General features: G+C 37.7%; 1 protein-coding gene across 4 annotated transcripts in view; it reads right to left on the reverse strand.

Moving 5' to 3' along the window:
* Positions 1–24,206, reverse strand: part of diaph3 (diaphanous-related formin 3) — a 412,973-nt gene that overhangs the window by 94,512 nt on the left and 294,255 nt on the right. For 3 of the 4 annotated variants that reach the window (XM_058790775.1, XM_058790772.1, XM_058790774.1), the window contains 3 exons: positions 23,782–23,917; positions 9,812–9,907; positions 7,820–7,882 (listed from right to left, as the gene is read on the reverse strand). In XM_058790775.1, the coding sequence (XP_058646758.1) occupies positions 7,820–7,882; positions 9,812–9,907; positions 23,782–23,917 (295 nt within the window). The remainder of the gene's footprint in view (positions 1–7,819; positions 7,883–9,811; positions 9,908–23,781; positions 23,918–24,206) is intronic. The other variant, XM_058790773.1, reaches the window with a different exon arrangement.

The raw sequence follows: 24,206 nt of genomic DNA on the forward strand, positions 1-24,206 counted from the left end.
AATAATAAGTCATTCACTCAAAAAATGAAAAGAAAGATAAACCACCACCACTGTGTGTAGTTTGCACATACATGCTTGCAGGCGCAGTGATATCACGCAGCGCATGTGGAAATAGATATGCACATTTCTTGAAGAAAATGTGAGTGGTGCTTGCTGTGGCATATCACTGCGCCTGCTGCGGCCATGTTACGGCAGCAAACTTCCTTGATTATTACGCCGGAATGGGAGTATAGTTCCTAATCATATCGGCCTAGAAAATCGCAACTTTTCATTTTCCGCCGGTCTTAGTACACGATAGAACTACAGAAGAGTCAAGTTTTAAATAGGAAATATATCGAAACTCTTTGGTCATTTTTGAACGCGATGCTACTGGTCTAATCGGATTCAATGATCTATGCTAAGCTATGCTAAAAGTGCTATCGCCAGTCCCGGAGATCGGTTTAATAGATTCCAAAACGGTAAAACTCAACTTATTAACTCTGGGGGAGTTGGAGAATGAGCCTATTTCCAAAAAAAGTGGAGTGTTCCTTTAAATTTTATGTAATAGGACATAGTTGTTACACATGTGATAGCTCTCTTTCTCTCACACACACACAGGCTCACACACAAAACCTTGTTATTTCATATGAAAGAAATAATCAATTCTGTAGTAGTAATGACAACCATATATTTTAAGCAAGATGCGTAATTGATAGTATTTTAGTGGCAAAATTGAGAAAAATGCAATAAACATATCCTGTATCTACGGTATACTAGATATGCTTTGCGTAATATCTACATGACCACCACGAATGTGCATTATTTTTCAATAATTCAAAAGGTCCATCGTGAGTGTTTCCTAATTAACAGATCGGGTCCAGAATTACGCATAAAATCCATCTTGTCTATCAAACGTGCCCATAAAACCTTTAGCAGTGGTGCATACCCCTCTGACTGCAAACCTTCCATTGGTTTCATTTACCAAGTGCGGAGTGACCTTTCCCAGCCAGCTATAAAATCAATTTCAGGCTCTAATTCAGAAATATGTTACATGATCATTGTTGGGTGGAATATTAATCAGTAGGCAGAGCATGGACCTAATATCTCAGTAAAAAGCAGGGTTTGCTATCAGCATCCAAGGCAGCAGGGTGACAAAAGTATTGGTGCCTTTTCTGACATAAAGGAGAGTGGGGTAAGACGTGCCACCTCCCTTCATCTAGTGACCTTATATTTAAAAAAAGCTACCTGCAAGATTCACATCACATAATTAACCTTTTTAAAAGAGATAATGAATGAGATGCACTCTCCAAATTTCTTCCAGTATGATTCAGATGCTTGGGGTAAGCTGTGCTGGTTGCTTCAAGTTGTCAACATATTCTTTAAAGTACTCCCATAACGGTTAAATATAACATTGAAAATTCTCTTTTCAATAGATGCTAGACATCTGTGGCACATTTTAGCCTACTCTCCTGACTCACCAGTACATTAAAGGTATGCTTGAACTGAGAAGCCAAGGCAAGAGTTACCTGTAACAGCTACAACTGTATTTCTTGAATCAATTTTGATGTGGATTCAAAGTACTCCGTGTGGTCAAATCCAATCAATCCATCATTTCTGAAGCCCAAGCCCCCCTAAGAGCCAGACCGCTCCCTCAATTCATTCACTCGTCCTCTCTCTGTCGAAAGTCTTATCCTAACCCTGGTCACTCAAGTCATAAAGCATCTTTATCTTCATCCTGAGGAGGGATGTGAGGTTCCGGTCACACTTAAAGGCTTTAAGTGTTGCCTCAGGCTCAGATGAAGAGAGAAAAAGAGGGAGAGAGGGACGAGAGACTCCTTAGAGGCTCCTAAAATAAGAGTCGGAGAGCTTTTACCCCTCAATCTTGACCACAGCACACATTTTGGATGTGTGTAGTGCACAAAAAAGGCAGTGTAGGGATCCATGAGTGTGTGTTCTGACCTCAGCATTTAGACCTTTGAGTCCAAGAGAGTAATAGACAGCCAAAGGCATAAGTCTAGGGACCTGAATCTCCATAGATTACTCGATTTGAGAAAGTCAGACTCTTAAAGCGGCTGCCTACCCATGTAAAGGGAATCTCCCAAAAGCCTTGCAGGAAAATGCAATCTCAAGTCTCATTGCTCCGGCCTGCGTCTGACAATTCCGACTGGCTTGCGCTCAGACACACACACACATATTCCACACACATCCATGTTCTTCCCACTGCTCTAATGGCTACACACACCAGCCTGACCAGTTTATTTTTTGTGGCTAATTACGGTGTCTCCTGTTGCAGATGTGTCTGATTTTAATTCACTTTGCTGCTCCACTGGAGTGTGAAACACTAAAGCCCTAGAGATCAATTACTGAGGGGTATTTACACTACGCAGTGGCAGAGGGGACCGGGATGGGGCTGACATACTCCACCATGTGTTCGGTCACTCAGCCACTGGTCTTTTCCCACTGCACTCATTACACTGTCAATGAGCTAACGGTCAAAAACATATTGCAGAGAGACAGAATATCTCATTCAGATTTATATCCTCTTGCCATGAAAGAAGGGAACCAACTCAATAATATACAGATATTAAGGTTGCCTATTCTGTATAAATAAATGAGGCTGCCACACAAACACAATGTCTCCTATTTACGAAACTCTTCAGAGACAGACAAAGTGTGCAAATAACAAGCCTTAAAATCAACATCAAGTCAAAATGGACCCCGTTTGTTTACTTAAATACACTTTTATGGTCTTACTGTGAATAATTCATCAGTGTATAGTACTATAAAGATCTAAATGTTTTTGTGAACTTGCTCTGCCTCTGAAATGACTTTCGGCTGAGGTCACCAAGGCTATGTGAAAAATTATACAAAAAAATAGCCAAATTTAGCTTTACAGTCATTGTTTTAGGCCACTTTAAAGGTCATGCAGCCTTGGTAAAATATTGATAATTACTTCAATAAAGGTTACAGTAATAAAAGCAAATAATGATAGATTTGAGAAAGAAGAGTTACTACTGGGAAACGTGGAGATGCTCTGGAGAGTCAACCTGATCTTTAACCTAAGTGGGTAGCATTGAACTTAAGAATGCACAGATATTAAAATTCAGATCAAACAATTATTTTCATAATGTTATGGCTAAAAAAACTAAAAAGATAAATGGCCACTATTAAAATTATAAAAAAAAATATATAATAGATGGAAACAAATGTAAAATAAAACATTACAAACTAAAATCAATCATTTTAAAAGCTATAAGCTAATTTAAGCATCACAACATTATAATGCACAGTATTATTATTATTTTAAAAAGATTAGATTTAACAGTGTTATTAAATCATTGTTTTTAAACATTAACTAAGTGAACATTAGGTGTCGCAAACGTAATCTAAATGTAAAAAGAAGGAAAATTAGCACAAATTCCAATATACAACCCGAAATCCGGAAATGTTGGGAGGTTTTTTAAATTTGAATAAAAAGAAAACTAAAAGACTTTCAAATCACATGAGACAATATTTTATTCACAATAGAACATAGAGAACATAAATGTTTAAAAGGAGAAATTTTACACTTATCCACTAAATTAGCTAATTCCAAATTTGATGCCTGCTACAGGTCTCAAAAAAGTTGGCACGGGGGCAACAAAGGGCTGAAAAAGCAAGACATTTTGAAAAGATTCAGCTGGGAGAACATCTACCAACTAATTAAGTTAATTGACATCAGGTCTGTAACATGATTAGCTATAAAATGGATGTCTTAGAGAGGCAGAGTCTCTCAGAAGTAAAGATGGGGCAGAGGCTCACCAATCTGTGAGAGTGTGTAAAAAGATTGTGGAATACTTAATGTTCCTCAGCGTCAAATTGCAAAGGCTTTTCAAATCTCATCATCTACAGTGCATAATATCATCAAAAGATTCAGAGAAACTGGAGAAATCTCTGTGTGTAAGGGACAAGACCGAAGACCTTTGTTGCCCGTGGTCTTCAGGCCCTCAGATTACATTGCATTACTCATCGGCGTGATTCTGTCATTGACATTACTAAATGGGCCCAGGAATACTTCCAGAAACCTCTGTCGGTAAACACAATCCGCCAAGCCATCTGCAGATGCCAGCTAAAGCTCTATCATGCAAAAAGGAAGCCATATGTGAACATGGTCCAGAAGGGCCAAGGCTCATTTAAAATGGACTGTTTCAAACTGGAAAAATGTTCTATGGTCAGATGGGTCCAAATTTGACATTCTTGGAAATCACAGACGCCCTGTCCTCCGGGAATGGAGGGCTAAAGGGAAACCTTCCAGCGTGTTATCAGCGTTCAGTTCAAAAGGCAGCATCTCTGATGGTATGGGGGTGCATAAGCGCATACGGTATGGGCAGCTTGCATGTTTTGGAAGGCACTATGAATGCTGAAAGGTATATAAAGTTTTTAGAGCAACATATGCTCCCCTCCAGACGATGTCTATTTCAGGGAAGGCCTTGTGTATTTCAACAGGACAATGCAAAACCACATACTGCAGCTATTACAACACCATGGCTTCGTAGTAGAAGAGTCCGGGTGCTGAATTGGCCTGCCTGCAGTCCAGATCTTTCACCTATAGAGAACATTTGTCGCATCATTAAACAAAAAAAAAAAATGTGTAAAAGATGACCACGAACTCTTCAGCAGCTGGAAACCTATATCAGGCAAGAATGGGACCAAATTCTGACACCAAAACTCCAGAAACTCATAACCTCGATGCCCAGACGTCTTCAAACTGTTTTGAAAAAAAGAGGAGATGCTACACCATGGTAAACATGCCCTTGTCCCAACTATTTTGAGATCTGTAGCAAGCATCAAATTTGAAATGAGCTCATTGTGTGTATAAAATTTAAAATTTCTCAGTTTAAACATTTATGTTATCTATGTTCTATTGTGAATAAAATATTGGCTCATGTGATTTGAAATAATAATTCAAATAATAAAAAAAATTAAAAAGTCCCAACATTTCCGGAATTTGGATTGTATTTAAATATATAAATAATTAAACAAATAGTCAAAGACACCACATTTAAAGTCAGCATGGAATTCAAATAGACCCTTTTTTTTCTTAATTCATGTTCCTGGTGTTATTGTGCATATTGCTTTTAAAAATAAAGCAACTGAAAAAAAAAAATAATAATAATTAAATAATTAAAATTCATACAACATTTTGTCTGATAATTGATATGATATACCGTCCATCCCTAACTCAATCAGTTTTCAATAATAATAATTCCTTACATTTATATAGAGCTTTTCTAGGCACTCAAAGTGCTTTACATTGTGTGTGTGTGTGTGTGTGTGTGTGTGTGTGTGTGTGGGGGGGGGCTCCTCATCCTTAATAAATAAAATCAAGCCCTAGATTTTTTCTTCTTTTTTTTTGAATATCAAGAAATGGGAAACTAAAATAGTTTGCAAAGGCCATTTCAGGTTCACTGTAGGTCTAAATATATAAATAAATAAATAAAGGGTCCTACCACGCAAACACACAATATCTCCTACATGACATAACTCTCCAGAGACAGACAAGCTCATCACCCACCTCAGTGAGAATAAAGCGTTACATTTAGGCTGGGAGGCACCAAGAGGACAAAGTGTGTGCAACACGAGACACTTTAGAGTTTTATTTAAAAAGCAGATGGCACAGCCGAAATGAAGATGAATGGGACTGAAGCCTGGTACGAGATGAGAACTAATTAGCCTGGCCAACAGAGGGGCTTACTGAACTGCAGAGGCCTGCATGAACATACACAAGCCCGGGGCTCCATTAGTCAGCCTAGCCTGGAATAAAACACAGGGACAAGGGCAACAGTGCCCTGCCCTGTAGCCAGACTCCCACATGCCTTCCAATGCCTCAGAGGACCACGGGAGGGGAGGGCGCCACACTCGATATCCCAGAATGCCCTGTGTCCTTCATTACTTTTTGCTGAGAGACATATGAGGGGAGTTAATGTGAGCTGCGGCAGTCTTTCTTATGATGGATCGTGCATACGCACACATCTTTCTGTCTATTCACTCTCTCTTTTCTGCGCACAATCTAATTTGAGATAAGTCGTAAGAGAACACTAGTGGGAGCGAGAGCAGACTTTATCAGTGCTCTGGGTGGGTGTGGGAGGAGATCTAGGAGTAATTGTATTCCTGTATGCTTGCAGGGACTCCTATTAAAACCAATAACTGCTAATGGGGTTACAGCTTAATTTTTTAAGTGCCTCGATAATGATTATGAAGTAACCTTTGACAAGACAGCCACATCTGTTTGTTTTATGTTGCTGATGCATAATAGAATGATTACTACTGTACGTAACACTGGCAAACTGAAGATCTGAGAGGCGGAACAGGCATAAACATTTAACATCCATGGCACCTTTTCACTGCACAAAAGGCTCTTTCTAGTGGATTTTTTTTCTTTTCAGAACCCAGAATGGTTCTTCTATGGCACTGCTGTGAAAGCCTCCTTTTAAAACCTTTATTTTTTTTTTTTAAGAGTATAGGAACACAAAACCATGTACAGATGGAAGTTTGCTACAAGATCTTGTTCCAGACGGCTTTTCTGATTGCCACTACACATCAGCTGATGAACGCTGATCCCATTCATTACAGAAAAAATGGGATTGTTACATTAATGCTCGTCATGTCAAAAGGAATGGCTCATCAGAGCGCAACAATGTTGCAATTTTGTGATGGACAATATTGTCAACAGACAATAGTGGAAAAGCTTTTTCAGCAAAAAAAACGTTCCCACTATTTCTGGGCGTTCAGTTTGACTGGAAATGTGGCATTTTCAGCTCACAGCGAGTTTCTGGATGACATATTAACCTGGCGGTAACGGCAGCTAAAGCGAGTGCATGACATTGATTATAACCCTGCTGACTCTGACACTTACATCAACTGTCCAATCACAACCAGACATGAGCTGTGAGCTGTAAGCAGCACGCTTGACTGAAATAAGACAGAACACAATGTATGTGCAAGCAGACAGAAAATACTGATTCATGCAATAAGGACACAAGAGGAAATTAGACACTGTAGCAATCTTTTTTTGCCGCAGCAGCCAGTGCACATTATATTCTGTGCATTTATATTTAAAAAAAGAATAGAAAAAAAATGGCTCCACACTGATCAGAATATCAGGTCTTGAACCAAGAACTGTTGACATCAGTGGCCAGAAATCTATTAGCTAAACCAAATCTAGACCACGAAAACATCCTATAAGAATCAGAAGTTATTTACACTGGAAGCGGCTACAGATACGTCATAAAAAATGTCACTGCTGCACCATTTCACCATGATGCACTGTTTGTTTGTGGGCAGTTTATAAAATAACAGCCAGTTAAATCATTGTTTGGCTCTCAAGGCAGTGGATACACACTAGCCCATAGTATCTGCAAGCCGAGTAACAACACCAACATTGTTTCAGTGGAGAAGGAATATCTACGGTCAGTAGCAGTCTGAAGCTTTTGCTGAACCCATATCACATTATAACACCTGTCGTGATTATGACCAGCAGCTTAAGAAACGGTTCCTTTTGATAGGAGAGGCCTTGAGGGACTGTTATGAGACATTCAAATAAGTAATTGGCCATATCTGGACCTACTATTGACCATTAGTGTGTATACGAAACTGGAAAAAAAATCAATAAAAAGAGTGACACATGATTGAGACAGGGCAACGCAGACATTAACCCAAACAGAAAAGAAATTCAGGACACAGGGCTGGTAGATCAGGATTAGTGAGCAATAATAATGCAGTTAATAGCGAAGAGAGAAAAAGGAAAGCAAATAGAGGAGAGAAATGCTATTTCTCTCTCTTTTTTAACTCTTGATTTTACCGTGGTTGCAGTCTTTCAGAACAGGTCTTTGTGGACTCGGATTGAGCACTTGTGTTGATTCATCTGTGGAAATCAGGACACGGGACAAGACAGAGTGAGAGCTGCTCTCACACATAAACACACTTGCGGTCTCCATACATTAGATTTTGTGAGGAAAGGCATGACATGCTTAAAAAAAAAAAAAGTTTAGATTTCTTAGATTTAGCGTTTAACAGGTCTTTCTGATTTTACCGGTCAGTTGTTGGGCTCTCCTGATTTCTATTGAAGGTGGTCAGCTGCATTATACTCCACTGGCTCATGTAATGCCAGAGCAAGTGCGCTCATAGTAGGGGGTTGATTCTGTACTGATTTCTATAGAAAAGATTTTTAAAAGGAGCTACAGACTGTAAATTGTGCATTTACAGACTATATAGTTGTGGTCAAAAATTTACATTTACAATGTTCATTATTTTACCAAAACAAGAGGGATCATACAAAAATGCATGTTATTTCTTATTTAGTAACGACCTGAATAAGATTTCACATAAAAGATGTTTACATATAGTTCACAAATAAATAAATAAATAACAAAAAATATATATAAATAAAAATGTAGTAACAATGTACAATGTAATTGAAAAAAAAATGAACAACGTTCAAAAGTTTACATACGCTTGGATTCTTAATACTCTGTTATTACCAGGAAGATCCACAGATGTTTTTTTTTTTTTGTTTTGTTTTTTTGTGATAGTTGTTCATGAGTCCCTTGTTTGTCCTGAACAGTTAAAATGCCCGATGTTCTTCAAAAAAATCATTCAGGTCTTCCTTCTGGAGCATCAGTCAGCATTTGAACCTTTTGTAATAGTTCCATGAGACCTCAGTGTAAAAAGATGGGTCTCAAAATCATACAGTCATTGTTGGAAAGGTTCAAACACACAAAAGATGCTGGAAAACCAAAGAATTTGTGGGACCTGAAGGATTTTTCTGAAGAACAGCGGGCAGTTTAACCATTCAGGAGCAACAAGTGACTCATGAACAACTATCACTAAAAAAGAAGATGATATAAGTTGGACAGTACATTCATAATTCTGTTTAAAAGTGTGGGGTAAGTAGATTACTTGTATATAAGGAATTTATATTTGTATTCAGCAAAGACGTATTATATGGATCAGCAAGACAGTAAAGACACTTTAATGTTACAAAATACTTCTATTTCAAATAAATGCTGTTTTTTTAATATTCTATTCATCAAAGAATCCTGGAGGAAAAAAAAAAAAAAAATCAGCACAACTGTTTTCAACACTGATAATAATAGTAAATGTTACTTCAGCACCAAATCAGCATCTTAGAATCATGTGACACTGAAGACTGGAGTAATGGCTGCTGAAAATTCTGCTTTGTCATCGCAGGAATAAATTACACTTAAAACTATATTAAAATAGAAAACAGTTATTTTAAATTGTAATAATATTTAATAATATTACAGTTTTTCTATATTTTTGCAGCCTTGGTAAGCATGAGAGATTTTCAAAAACATAAATAACCCAGACTTAGAGTTTTTGGTCAGGCTATACTGATATATGCCACCCATCATCTGTCTGTAGCTGTCTGCAGTCAACAAACCTGAGCCTCTCAGCTGGGTAGGACACACAACATGAAGAGCACAGAAGACACACTCTAGCTTATCTCGCCCCTCACTGCGCAGGAGAAAGAGACTCTCAACCGCTGGGTGCTTTAGGCTGCTACTACAGTATATATAAGGGAAAATACGCAGTTATCCCTCCACTCTTTGTCAGGATACTAGGGGTTTATTTTGTGATGATGGCTGACTTACTGTACATTACTGCACTTATCACATAGCTCCTAACTAATAAACAAACAAATAGACATAAAAATAGTACAGATATGGAAAAAATAAGCTGTCTGGAACAAGAGTCAAAGAAAGAAAGAAAGAAAGAAAAACAGAACTGAAAGAGAAGAGATTCAACAGATGAAGGACGTGAGGAGACTCACCTCGGGGTCTGGGTGCTCTTTTCCTGCGGTCTCTGAAAGCAGCTCCAGACTGCAGCGCCTCCAGCAGACAATCCATCACACCGGTCTCATCGTTCTCTACAGGAGAAAGGAAGAAAGAAGAGAAAAACATTAGGATGTGGAGGGTCATTCCATAGCATCACTTAAACCGGCCTTAAGGGTCTCTGCAGGAATGCTGAGAAAAAAGGAAAAAAAAAAAAAACACTAAAGCGGCCTTCTGTGGACAGTATATCACAGCGTCGACTCGGACAATTTCAGAGGCAGACAGGCTCTTAAACTCCTCTATACATCTCCTCTGCACCTTTACACAAATCCACGGGTGTTTTGTAGCGTTTGGAGGGCCGATCGTAAAAACAGCTGAGTGGTGCAGGCAGTTAACCTCAGGCCACTGGCTTTCACATAGAGGGACTCCAGAGACACAAGGAGGCCTGTGGGACCCACGGCAGGCAGGAGGAACACCACACCACACAGCTCAGGTCACAAACACATCACGCATGTGCACACACTGCTGCTTACACAAAACTTTACACACACACACATCCAGTGACAGAGAATAAATCAGCTTGGCAGGAAAGTGTGCTTTTCAGCAGGTTTGGAGAAAAAGGCTTGTGTGAGAGGACGTCTGTTGTGTGTTGAACCCGTGGATGGGTGAGCGAGGGTAAGCATTACGGGCCTTGACACTGTAACCTCCAAATATTAATCTTTACACTGACACAGCAAGTGCACACATGCACACAACACAAAACAAATCAAAAAGCATGTGAGCGTGTGTGCTAACACTGCAGAAGTGCCCACTTTTCCACCTATAGGTTGTGACACCTTATCATCTGGGCTGATTCAGAAATAAACCAAAACTATTTACAGAATAACCTGACTATCATGATATTATTTCATGAGAGTTAGTCACATGCTAGTCTAGTCTAGTCTAGTCTATAGTAGAGTTATGCATATACTGTATATATTTTCTAAATATATACTGTATGCATGTGTCTTTATATATAAATAACACATACACAGTACACACACATATACTGTATTATATAAACAAAAACTTTTATTTTAGATGCAATTCATCGTGATTAATCGCTGCCCAGCACTAAATAATTGTTATAGAAAAGAAAAATGGAACAATTACAATAATAAAAATATATATATTTTAATTAAATGATTTAATAATTTACAGTTTATAATTTAACTTACTAATATGTATAATTTTAAAAATCCTTTTTTAGGTATGACAAATACAGTATATATGAAAAAAAGCAATTGAATGTAAAATAAGGTTTCCTTTTTTGCTATACTCACTCAATAGAACAAATCTTCCTCTATTCTATTTGTAACTCAGCGTTTACCTAAAATATAAAATGTAAAAAGCAAACACACAATTAGGGGCTTTATAAAAGAGACTGTCTGAAGCATCTGTGTAACTGTGCCATTGTCATGGGTGTGTTGCTCTCTGTAAAAAGCCAGGCAGACTCGGTCATAGGCTTGGATAATATAGGCCATTTTCAATCAGCAACTATTGTCTGAGTAAGAGAGGGATGGAGAAATAGAGAGTGAGTGTGGAAGCAAGAGAAAGTGAATTGAGGAGAAGGTATAGCTCTTTTGTACAGAGCGTTGTCAGTAGATCAGAAGGAGCAGCCAACCAACAATGGAAAACTATCAAGCGAAGAGAAAGTACAGAACTGTTGACCTTTACTAGCCAAGCTTCAATTAGACATAAAGAGTGTGAGTCTGTGATAAAGTGTGTGTATGATAGACCAACCATTATCACCACACTCTCCAAAAGAAATTCAGTGCCTTGCTAAATTTAATATATTTTATTACAATTTCAGAAAAACAAAAAATCCTTCTTTTGATATTATGAAGAAATTTTTCAAAGGATTAAAACTTATAATTTCCATATAAAAATATGATTTACTTAAATATATTTTTGCACAAAATACATTAATAATAATATTATTTTGACAGCCAAGTCTTTTCCCTTGAGTACATACTGGCTTCGCTGTGGTTCTGGCTTAATTTTATCCATTCTTCCAGGCAGATTTGCTCCAGGCTGTTAAAGTTACTCAGATGACACTTAAACAACCTGAACCTGTCAAACAGTGCCACCTATTCTCAATTGCCAAAGCCATTATAGGACATTTTATGCTTTTGAGCCTTGAGCTTTTCTGGCCTTGTGTCTGGGACCTTTGTTTTGTTAAAAAAAACATAGTTTTGTCAAAAGACTCACTTTTTGGCAGACTGAAACACATAATTTTGCACAATTTTCCTGTATTTTGCATCAGCTATTCTTCCTTCGATTTTAACAGCATATTCTTGTCCAGTGATAAGTTTGTAGTATACACGTCACTTTGAAGCTAAACGGGTTCTATGTTGGTTTCATCTGCCTACGGAACCTTTTCCACATTCCCCCTATGAGCACTAGCGCTGTGTGTCAAGCCTTTTGTCAAACTCCAGAAGTGCTGCGACATTCTTTTTGAACATTGTCCTCTTTTGTGTCACACTCCTGTATCGGCCAGTGTTGTCCAGGGCTCTTGATATGTTGTCTGGTGAACCTTCAGCTCCAGAACTCTGTAGCCCCTTCAAAGTGTTTGTTTGCCTCTGTAGCTTCCATCACAAGTATCCTGCTTGTTTGTGCAGAAAATGTTGTGGAAGAACCTTGTCTAGACAGTGCTTGGCTGGTTTGATATAGCTTTCACCTCCTGAATCAACAATGCCCATTGGGACAACCAAACACTTGCATTATTTTCAATTGTTATGTACTCTTTTCACAAATTATGCATTTGTTTTTACATATGCTCTTTAGTCATTATTTTCACCTGTATAATTTAATTCACAGACTGAATAATGCTCCCACAACTGTGGGAGTTTTTGATCAAGAATATGTGCAAGTGATTTTAATGATTCACAGGTAGAGACCAATTATAAAGCAATCGTGTCCTCATTAGAGCAATTGTATTTCATCTGTGTAACCGAAGAGCTTCTACAACCCAGGTACTGAATATTTATATAAACAGCATATTTCAGTTTTTATCTGTAATAATATTGTCTATAGTGCCATGGTAAAATTATTTTAAATAACTTTAAATAACTAAGTTTCAGATTTTTTACACTGTGTGCATGTGCAAAACTGGTTCTAAGTTCTTGTGAGTGGTTGTTAGGGTGTTACTAGGTGGTTGCTTACTGGCATAAGCTAAAAGAGCCCATTATTGAATCTCTTTGGTCCCTTTTTTTCAAAGCAAGTCTATTAGATACTAAAATTTACTAAGATGTTGACTTTATATATTGGCTGATAACAACATCATTATACGCTATAAATGGCTGATAGTAAAATGATACACTATTCTGTCTAGTATAGTAAAAAATAAAACAGTAAAACTTAAATCAACGTTTTTATTTCTAATGCTAAAGTGAATTTAGCTATTAAAACTGCAAACAATTTGCAGTATAAAATATATACACTACCAGTCAAAAGAACAGTAAGATTTTTTATGTTTTTTAAAGAAAAAAACAAGCCTGCATTTATTTGATCCAAAATACAGCAAAAGCAGTAATATTGTGGAATACTTTTACTATTTAAAACAACTGCTTTTTATTTGAATATATTTTAAAATGTAATTTATTCCTGTGATTTCAAAGCTGAAATTTTAGAATCATTACTCCAGTCACATGATCATTCAGAAATTATTCTAATATTCTGATTTGCTGCTCAAAAAAACATGTATTATTATTATGTTGAAAACAGGTGAGTAGAATTTTTTCAGGTTTATTTGTTGAAAAGAAAGTTAAGAAGAACAGCATTTATCTGAAATAGATATCCTATGTAACATTATAAACGTCTTTATCATCACTTTTGATCAATTTAAAGAATCCTTGCTATATAAAAGTATTAATTTCTATGTATGCATGTATGTATGTACTGTATGTATGTATGACACACACACACACACACACACTTATATATTAAAGAGTAAAAATTTCACAATATTACTGTATTTGCTGTTTTTTTTTTTGTATCAAATAAATGCAAGCTTGGTGAGCGGAAGAGAATTCATTAAAAAAATCTTACTGTTCAAAAACCTTTGACTGGTAGTGTAATATAATATTATATGCTAAGCAGATAATCACCAATCACTTAGAATAGTACTTGCACACCTCTCCTCAAGCTGCATGACTGCATCATAATTTGTTTTTGAAGGGAGCAAAGAGTCAAAAATCATGTGTGCATGAAAACAAGTCAACATATACATTCAAAAACACAAACTCGGTTGTCCTTCATGTCTCCGCTAATAGCGGACAGTGTGTGAGTGAGTAGTGAGCAAATGAGTTATTTTTTTATTTTTATTTTACTGCCGAGTGCCAGGCCAAGAACGAGTGGCTGGCACTGAACCTGACCACGAGAAAATGAGGCGTGAATGTCAATCACTTATCTCAGTGTTCCAACACCATACTCTTCACCCACAGGACCCTGGACTGCTGCAGCTGTCACGGCAATGCTTCAGAAACCAGAGCTTTCAGATGGACAGACAGACAGGAGCTAACGGACAGGTGTGAAGACAAAGGTGCACCAGCAGGTAACACGGTACTACAGAAAATACCGTTAATAAGAGAGCAGGAAGAAAACAAGAGAGGAATACTTAAGACTGAGAGGGGAGAAATAATGACTACCAACACGCTATTGAGTGGGGGCTTGAGGAAAGAGATGTAATCACGGAAAAGCAGATGAATGTCCATCTGCATTTGTGCATATGTGTATGTATGTGTGTGTGTGTGTGTGTGTGTGTGTGAGAGACTCTTCGCTACACCTACATGCACACCTACTGTTCAATCAGACCCGACTAATTACATGCAGCCTTGAACCAACACAATTTACAAGTAAGGGTCATGCTTAGAATATTTACTTCTTCCCGAGAAGAGCGAGAGAGGAGAGAGAGTGCGAGTCAAAGGAAATGAGAGTGAATACGGACTGGAGTGAATGACATTAGCATGCACACAAGATAGGACTAGGTAGTCAGGATGCAGGAAGGATGGCTAGATGGACAGAGATGGTGTGATTTAAGGGAAATAGAGAAAGAGAGAGTGAACCCAAAAGAGTGATAAGTGATAGGAGGTAGCCTGCTGGGTCTCTGATGGAGGAGAGAGGGATGGAGGGTGGCTTTAATAAAGAGCTGAGTGAAGAAGAGAGAGGAGGTGTGAGAGGGAAGGATATGGTGTGATTTAGCAAGGAACGGAAAAGACGTTTGGCTTGATTGCTGTTGCCTCTCTTCTCGCTCTCCCTCTTTCATAAATACAAGAGAGAGTGAATAGAAGCACTCAAACTGGAGAGAAAGACAGCGAGAGAGAGAGATGGCAGTTGTTCCTCAAATAAAACCGTATACATCTATGTTCCATGAATCAATTAAAAAAAATAAGCAATGACCACTATATTAATTTGTTTTTTTAAATAAAAATATCTACAGATAATAAAAATAAATAGATAAATGAATATTACATATTTAATGAATGTATTAAAAATGAACAATAAACATTTCAGAAACATTAAGCATGTTTTACATATTTGTGATTTTAGATAAAGGAGTAACTACATTTTCTCTCTCTCTCTCTCTCTATATATATATATTTTAAAAATGTAGTTAGTAGATTTTGATTAAAGAAAGTCCTGATATGGTTTAATTTTCCTTCTACCTAGCAACCTATGAAACTGCCCTTCCACGGCGCCATCTGTGATACTTTTCTTACGGAGGTCAAAGCGGTACGCTTCTGTTAAAACACTGCTGCTAGTGAAGTGAAAGGCCTTTCGATGCATTTGCTCTTAATCGCTAAACAATCACAATTTATGAACACACGCTATTATGGGCATAGAAGGTCTTTTAAAAGCCGGTTTTCAGCGCACCAACAGAAGCAGACAAACAGCAACAGACACGTTCTGTTGGTGTGATGTGAACTGGCCTTAAAACAGAAGCTACACCTCAGCCCTGCTCAAATTTATGAAATGTTTCAAACAGATCACAGAAATGCATGATATTTGCAGATCTGAGATCAAACAAATGTGTGCCGAGGAGCTGGACAGGCGTCTGCACGGGATGAGCTATAATGACAGAACAGCACAATCATTTCTGACGTACACAGAGGCGATCACAGTTCACGTCCGTTCTCTCTCGTGTTTATCTGAAGAGGGTGAAAGAGAGATGACAAATAATGAAGACCGCAATTACCTCCCCTATAATCTTTCATCAACCCTCTTTTCTTGTTCTCATCTTTCACATCAGATTTCCCTCAACTGATCCAAAGAGCACATTTGCTCAGCTGTCTGTCTGCTATGGCTTTGACAAAATGCCACCTGCTAATCTGATTTGTCAGGTGCATATTCTGATCATTAAACCATAAAGGTCAAATATTTTCACTATCCTCAAAGAAAGGAAGAAACGTCAGTGAAAGATAAAGAGAATATTGTTGGATCATAAGCTCAGCTGGAGTCAATCTGAAGCCTGGAAGGTTCAATCTATCGTAGAAATCTTAAAGAAACTCATGATTTGTGAACCCAGCAGAACGGTAATGTTGCCAATACCATGGGTTTGATTTCCAAAGAACACACAAGCTGACAACATGCATACATTGAGATCACGTAGGATAAAAAGCATCTGGCTAATGTGATGCAGCCTTTGCAAACAAGTAGTTGGACCTGATAGGAAACCCACAAAGTAGTATATATCATAACATATACATATATATATATATATATATATATATATATATATATATATATATATATATATATACACATATACATACATATACATATATATATATATATATATATATATAAACATGGGGATGCACTAATAGCATAGCAAGTAATAAACCCCTTCAAAGGTGACATATCACAAAAATCTGACTTTTTCCGTGTTTAAGTGCTATAATTGGGTCCCCGGTGTATCTATCAACCCAGAAAACGTGAAAAAGAACAACCCAGCTAATTTTTTTGTATGCCTTTTTTGTAAGCCTTTCTCTGCAAGCTTGTGAAAAAAATAAAGAAATGAGCGTGTCAGATTTCGCTCCCCCTGTGATGTAGAAAGGGGATCTTCTTATAATATTACTGCCCCTTAATCTGCACGTTTCCACCCATGGTGCCGCCATTGTGTTTTCACAAGCGACAACGGTGTACCAGTTCTAATGCCATGGCAAAAGTTCGAGCAAAGCATGCTAACTGTTCTGTCTTTGGCTGCACTGACAAGCACAGAACACTATTTAGAATCCCAGCCTCAGAGGAGACAAGAGAGCAGTGGATTTATTGATTTATTTACTGTATATTACGCTGCTGCCACACAGATCTAATATAAACATGCAATTTCTTTCCCAGCTGTTTACCTTCAAAGACAACTGTTATAACTCACATGTATTTTTAACATCAACTGTATTTGACAGTTTAAGCGCAATAAGGCATGAAAGAGAACTTAGTTTAGTACTCACATGCCATGTGACAGCCTCTTTCTGTGCGCATGCTTCAGATGTGTGCGCTTAAAAACTGTATATCAGAAGTTTAAACTAATATGGTTTAAAACGCATGATTTCAGCACGATAGACATGACAATCAAAACCAAACTGATGTTTTTTGACAGAGTATCTGAGGTACAAGCTGTAAAGGCACAGCCTTATTCTGGAAAAGGGGGCAGGGAGCAGCAGCTCATTTGAATTTCAAGAGACATGCACGAAAACAGTGTGCATTATCAAAACGATATAATAAATGATCTGTGGGGTCTTTTGAGCTGAAACTTCTCAGACACATTCTGTGGACACCTGTGACTTATTTTACATATTGAAAAAAGTGGCATAATAGGTCTCCCTTAATGTAAATCTGAGTTTGTGTCAGCTTTAGCATTGCGTTAGATAGCTCTGCCCACTGAGAAATCTCATTGGTCCAAAATCCTGCTCATATAGCTTTATAATAAAGGTTGTGGCGGTCGAGAAGTGTTTTCATTCGGTGTGGAGAGACAAATTGCTTGTAGCCGAGTGAAATTCTTCGAAGGCCTGTTAAATTCTAGTCTCTTTGTGAGGCTTGATTTCTTTTAAAATCTTTCATTAATCTTTCGTCGCATCTGTCTGTTTAAGTACATACTCCTTTCCATAGGCTGTAGGCTTCAGAGTCTGTTTCATCAGTTCATTTCTGAGCACCAGGGAGCTGGGAGCCCCCCTGTGGCTTCCTCCTGGAGGAAAGCCGATATCTGGGACAAAGTAGCCGGAACGCTGGGCTTTTACAGCACTTGGTGGAATTAGGAAGTGCACAGGCGACTGCGTTGGCTCCGTGTCTATGGATATGTGGCCTAATTCTGTTAGATGTCTGGTCTATTGCTTTCCACAAGCACAGAGACCCTCCCCTCTCTCTGAAAACATGTTCATGTAGTTCCCTCTACTCCTCCGGTCTGGTCTTGAATCATCGCTCTCTCAGTGTGTGTGTGGCTCCATAACATTTCAGAGGAAACTAGTGCACAGCTTCCTCTCCTGCTAACAGTGCCAAACCAATTTATTATATTTTTTCTCTCTGTCTCACATCCTACCACCCACCAAAGAGCGGCCCGCTTACGCTAACCCTAACACGTACAGAGTGTCGCCTCTTCTCACCGGGGCGGTTCAGATTACCACGGTGCTTTAATTGACAGTCTCCGTGGAGACGAACAGGAGAAGTGGCAACGGTAACCTGGAAACACAAAAGAGCCTATTTGTGCTGTCTAACTTCAGACGGGAGACAGACATCATCAAAAACTGTGAGTGAGAGATAAAGAGAGAGAGGGAGAATTGTTATTATTTTTGAATAAAAACCAGCCGCTTGTTCTTTTTTCCAAAGCAGTGCACACACACTGCGCTTAGTGCAGCCCCGTGTGTTAAAGAGCTGCACGCACACACTCGCTGCCAGCACACGCGTGTCACATCAGAGCTCTGAGCACAGGAAAGAAAAGAGAGATAAAGAGGAACATGATTAGAAACTAATTGGTGTGAAAGAGATTTGTGATAGAAAGCAGACGGGGGGAAGAGGAAGCAGAGGATGGTCTCTCTTTGAAGGCGACATTCTCTGAGAAGCTCTTTGATGTCGCCCCTCTGTCTGCAGCTCCTACTGCACCTGAGCCAGGACGAGTGCTAAAAAAACCCCCAGTATTTTCCTTGCCACTTAGGGCTGTACAATTAATCACAAAATAACTGGAGCAATTAACAATTTGGGAACAGTGTTCATTAAAACATTTCTTTTAGAACAACTAAATATTCTATTTGCAACACAACATTTCTTTTTGCAATGGATGATAGTTGTAACCAATCACAGTTTACTGTAAGCATGAATGCACCAAATTGTGTCCAAAATTTTAAAATCTGCATTGAACTATGGATACATATGGACCTATGGACTTTTAAAAATACTTAGCTTTTCTTTTTTTTCCCTGCACAAATATACATCACAGGACAGCTCTGTCTTTTTTTCTAAAAATAAAAATTCTCAGCTCAGCATTTTGAACAGTATTGTTCAAAAGTTTGGGATCCGTTATATATATATATATATATATATATATATATATATATATATATATATATATATATATATATATATATATATATATATATATATATATATATATATATATATATATATATATATATATTTTAATCAGTTTAATGCATCCTTGCAGACTAAATTAAATTTTATATATATATATATATATATATATATATATATATATATAAAATTTAATTTAGTCTGCAAGGATGCATTAAACTGATTAAAATAATTTCACTATTTCTAGTCAAAGAATCCAATCAAATCAATATATTAAATAGATTTCTCAAGTATCATGTGACACTGAAGACTGGAGCAATGGCTGCTGAAAATTCATTTCAATAAATTACATTTTAAAATATATTACAATATAAAAACTTTACATTTTAATAATATTTCAAAAAATTATTGTTTTTACTGTATTTTTTTAAACAAATAATTGCAGCTTTTGGCGAGCGGTCTTATTTAAAAAAAAAAAAAAAAAAATAAATAAAAAGAAAAGCAAAGAGTCTCACCAACAATGAACTTCTGAATGATGCTTTTTAATCACTCAAAGGCGTTTTTGTTTTCTTTGCACACAACAAGTATTCTCATAGCTTCATAAAATTAAGGTTGAATGTCACATGGACTATTTTAACGATGTCTTTAATACTTTTTTGGGCTCAATGTTTCAGTTGCATTGCTGTCTATGCAGGGTCAGAAAGATTTAATAAAAAATATCTTAATTTGTGTTCTGAAGATGAACGGTCTTACGTAAGGTCTCACAGGTTTGGAATGACATGAGGGCGAGTAATTAATGACTGTTTTTTTTTTTTTAATTTAAGGGTGAACTATCCCTTTAAAATGGAACAAAACACCCATATACTGTGCAGTGTAAAGAGCTGTTTATAACAGGAGCTTGCACTGAACTGCAAAACGAGTTGCGTGAAACCATCTATACCTGCAATCAGTAACAGCTTCAGTGATTATAAGGTGTTCAGTGGCAGACTCCAGTAGTGTCACTTTGTGTAATTTATTCTAGAACCTAATAGGTAGCTGTGTTTTTCATGCTGCTAAGAGAGCCAATATAAACTCAACCACTCGGGTACTAAACAATGAGTTCATGAATACACGCACACTAACTATACTGAAGGGCAAATTAGGAATAATCGGAATAACGCATGCTATAAAATGAGTAAGATGGGAAAAATGACAGGACTGCTAGGTGTGTGCATTTTATGTTTTCTGCACAAGTTGCACTGACGAGAAAGGCCAGAGTCTCGGAGTAAGTGTGATGGCGTTTACGACAACAGGGCCGCAATAAAACACTGCAGGAAAACGGCACACTGATGCAATTACATGTGGTAGGTAGCAGTTAGCCGTCTGAATGGCTGCCTGATCAAAAACTGACTGTTGCAGAAAGAGGAGCTTTCCTGCTCCAAGTAAAAAAGTCTGTACTTCTTTGGCTCCAGTCTATCCCGTGCTAATTTTAATGATAACACCGATTAGCACGCGCTGGGGAGCTGCAGGGCAAGAGAGGCTGCTCTGAGGCTCGGCATCTGTGAACGAGAGAGAGCAATCACACTGGTTGACTGGACAGGACACAGTATTAGCTGAAGAGACACCTGAGGCCTCCTGAAAGAGCTACGTTTATACACACTCAGACCAGTTGGGAGGCTGCCAGAGCCTGCTCAACACACATACACTAACTCGCTCATTTACACGCTCTCCATCTCATGTATCTCTCTCTTTTTCTGTCTGAATCAGCACACACTCCTCCACCTGTGGCTCAGCCACTCATCCTGGAGTGCAAGCTGAAAGACAGAGAGAGAGGAGAAAGAGAAAGAGATTGGTCTGACACTACAAGAGCCTGCATACTCTGGCGTGGAGGAGTCAGTCCTTGTAGGAGGACACTGCTGGTGTTTGATTGATGATGAAAGGATGAGAAAAGAGAGATAGAGAGAGTGGCCACAAATAGGGGAGGAAGTACCCACAGGACACTTTAGAAATGAGGCTGGGCAATACAGCTTTAAAAAAAAACATCAACATCTTAATATATATTCAGTTGTTTTGACAATAGCCAGTCTCGAAATGCATTTGCTCTGAAATGGCTTCAAATTGTGATTTTTCATTTTGGATTATTACCACAAAATAGCCATTGTCCAAAACTGATTCAAAATGTACAGAAAATTCACTTACAAATATGCAAGGTTTTCAAATAAACAGAAGAAAAATGGAAAATAATGTTTTAAAAATACAGCAAAATGGGGTCGGGGTTAGATTTGGGGTAATATTTTTTTTGTCTTTTTGAAAAGCCTTTCATAATTACCAAAAGCCTTTTATAATCACCTTTGCTTTTATCAATCAATCAGTTAATAAATAAATGTTAAAAAAAAAAAAAAAAAAGTAAACAAACAGTAAAAACATTAATGTTGTGAACTATTATTGCAATTGAAAATAACTGTTTTCTATTTGAATATATTTTAAAATGTAATTTATTCCTGTGATAAAACTGAATTTTCAGTATCATTATTCCAGTCTGCAGTGTCACATGACCCTTCAGAAATTATTGTTATGCTGAACATTATTATTATTAGTAGTAATCTTGCTATGTTGTTATTAAATTAAACAGCTGTGCTGCCTAATTATTTAGTTTTTTTTTTTATTATTATTATTTTTAATAGGATTTTTTTAGGTCTATAATTGGCCTCGAAGTAATGCTGATATAATTGGGTTGGTAGTGGCCTTTCCTAATGACGATGTGTAATCTGTTATTGGAAAACACAAAAAAAAAAAAAAAAAAAAATGATCTGACCAACAGTAAGAAAACCGGAATGAGTAATATGCACATAAACAAGAACTCATCTCTGCAAAAGTTATAATTTCCACTCTAGAAGAACAAACCATAATTTTCATTAAAACTTTAAAGCAAAGTTTACAATTAAAGAGAGGGATCTCAAACAAAGCAAAATAAAGAAATAAAATGCAAACTGTTGATGCACTGGGTAGCTGAATGCGGTGTAACTGGACCCAAGCAGAGATTAAACCTTCAGTTCAGACAGACTCGTGCTCAGAGATGCATAACATTACAATGGAAAGACTGTTCAATAGAGAGAATAAGACAAAAAGAATAGATATAATCAGAGAGGCAAGTGATTTAAGCAGAGAGCTGAAACTCTGTCTCTGACTTGAATTCATCCAAATGTATAAATAAGTCAGACACTGACTGCCTGGACAGTGTGTAGTGCCCCCTGTTGAGCAAAGATAGCAGTGACATGTTGTCAGTAAACCCTTATGGAAGAGTTGAAACAGAAGCACCGTTTCTGAATGACCGTGTCATGAGACATCTAATGAAATCTACATTAACCTAAAAAGGTTTATTAGAGACCTGCTCTAGAGACTTAAACACTGAGATTTGTTTTAAATGAAAGTGAAGGACAGCAGTCCTTCAAGAGAGTTAAACAAGAAAAAAGAGAGAGAGAGAGAAACTGAATGAAAAAAAAACCCAGGGACAATCAGATGCGTTTCAGTGGCTGTCCTTTAAAAAACCTTGACTTATTCAACTCTACTGAGGATTATGCTTTTAAACATACAAAAAAGTATCAGTTATCTCCCACCATCACGCAAACATGTCAAATGCAACTCCTAATATTCATACTTCAGTTCTTAGCTTACCTCTCAAAGCACTTTCACGTGACTCATGTCAACGTTCCTCAACGGACTGCACTGTACCACTCCTAATTACCACCACACATCCTACCATAACCCAACACTATATTCACTGACTTCTCATCGAGCCACACTCCATATTATCATTTGTGTGTTTTTGTGTGTATTAAGTGCATGCGGAACACACTGCAGGCAGCTCTTCTGCTGTATTGACTCAGCGTGAGACCTTCATACGGACACAAAACTCATCCCAGTGAACACTGGGAGCCCGCTGCGTGCGTGTACATCCTCACACACATTCCTTGAACAGCAGGAGGCAAGTACGAGTGGCAAACATATATTATAGCAAACTGATTTCATGTGTGTGTCTCATGAGTGCACAGAACCTGTTTGTAATCCAATCACATCTCTAATATCATCATGCATTGCGTTGTATCATTATGATGTTGATGCTCGCTCAGATAGCTGTGTATAAAAGCCTGTGTAAACATTATAGGAAGCGTGCAGATGCAGATCGGCCTGATTCAGAACTCAGTCTCACTACAAAGCAACATCCTCAAAATCATCAGTGTCACAGAATTGAATTTTTATTGCGTGTTTGTGGTATTATATAAGCGATGGTAACAAGACACACTTCTGCTGGTTTAAAACGAGCTCCTAGGAAACGTGTGCAGGGACTTGTTTCATCCATCTTCAAAGGTGATTTTTCTAAAGCTCACTCTCATGAAAACTTTCAGTGAGTGACTGATAAACATCTCACCTGTGTTGACCTCCAGCAGTCTCTTCTTCTTCATCTGCCGCTCCTGCTTCTCTCGTTCCGCCTTCTCTTTGGCTATCCTCGCTTTCCTCTGCTTCTCCTCCGCCTCTCTTCTCCTTGCGTTCTCCTTCACTGCTTGCTAGAGAGAAAAAAGACAGAGATAGAGCAGACTATTGAGGAAAGGAAGTCTGAAGCGAATAGATGTTCAGTGTTTGGTGGTAACACTTCAGTGCTTAAAGATCTACAGTGTTGTGTTACACATTTAAATATTTATATTCAACAACCTGACAGAGGCTTGACTTCAATAAATGAAAAAGCAAAAAAAAAAAAAAAAAAAGCAAAAAAAAGTGAATAAAAACTTATATACAAGTGAACATAGACTACCGTTCAAACTACCAATAAATGTGAAAAAGATGGAAGGGGTATGA

Source organism: Onychostoma macrolepis, chromosome 11, assembly GCF_012432095.1.
Source record: "Onychostoma macrolepis isolate SWU-2019 chromosome 11, ASM1243209v1, whole genome shotgun sequence".
In the NCBI taxonomy this organism is placed as follows: Eukaryota; Metazoa; Chordata; class Actinopteri; order Cypriniformes; family Cyprinidae; genus Onychostoma; species Onychostoma macrolepis.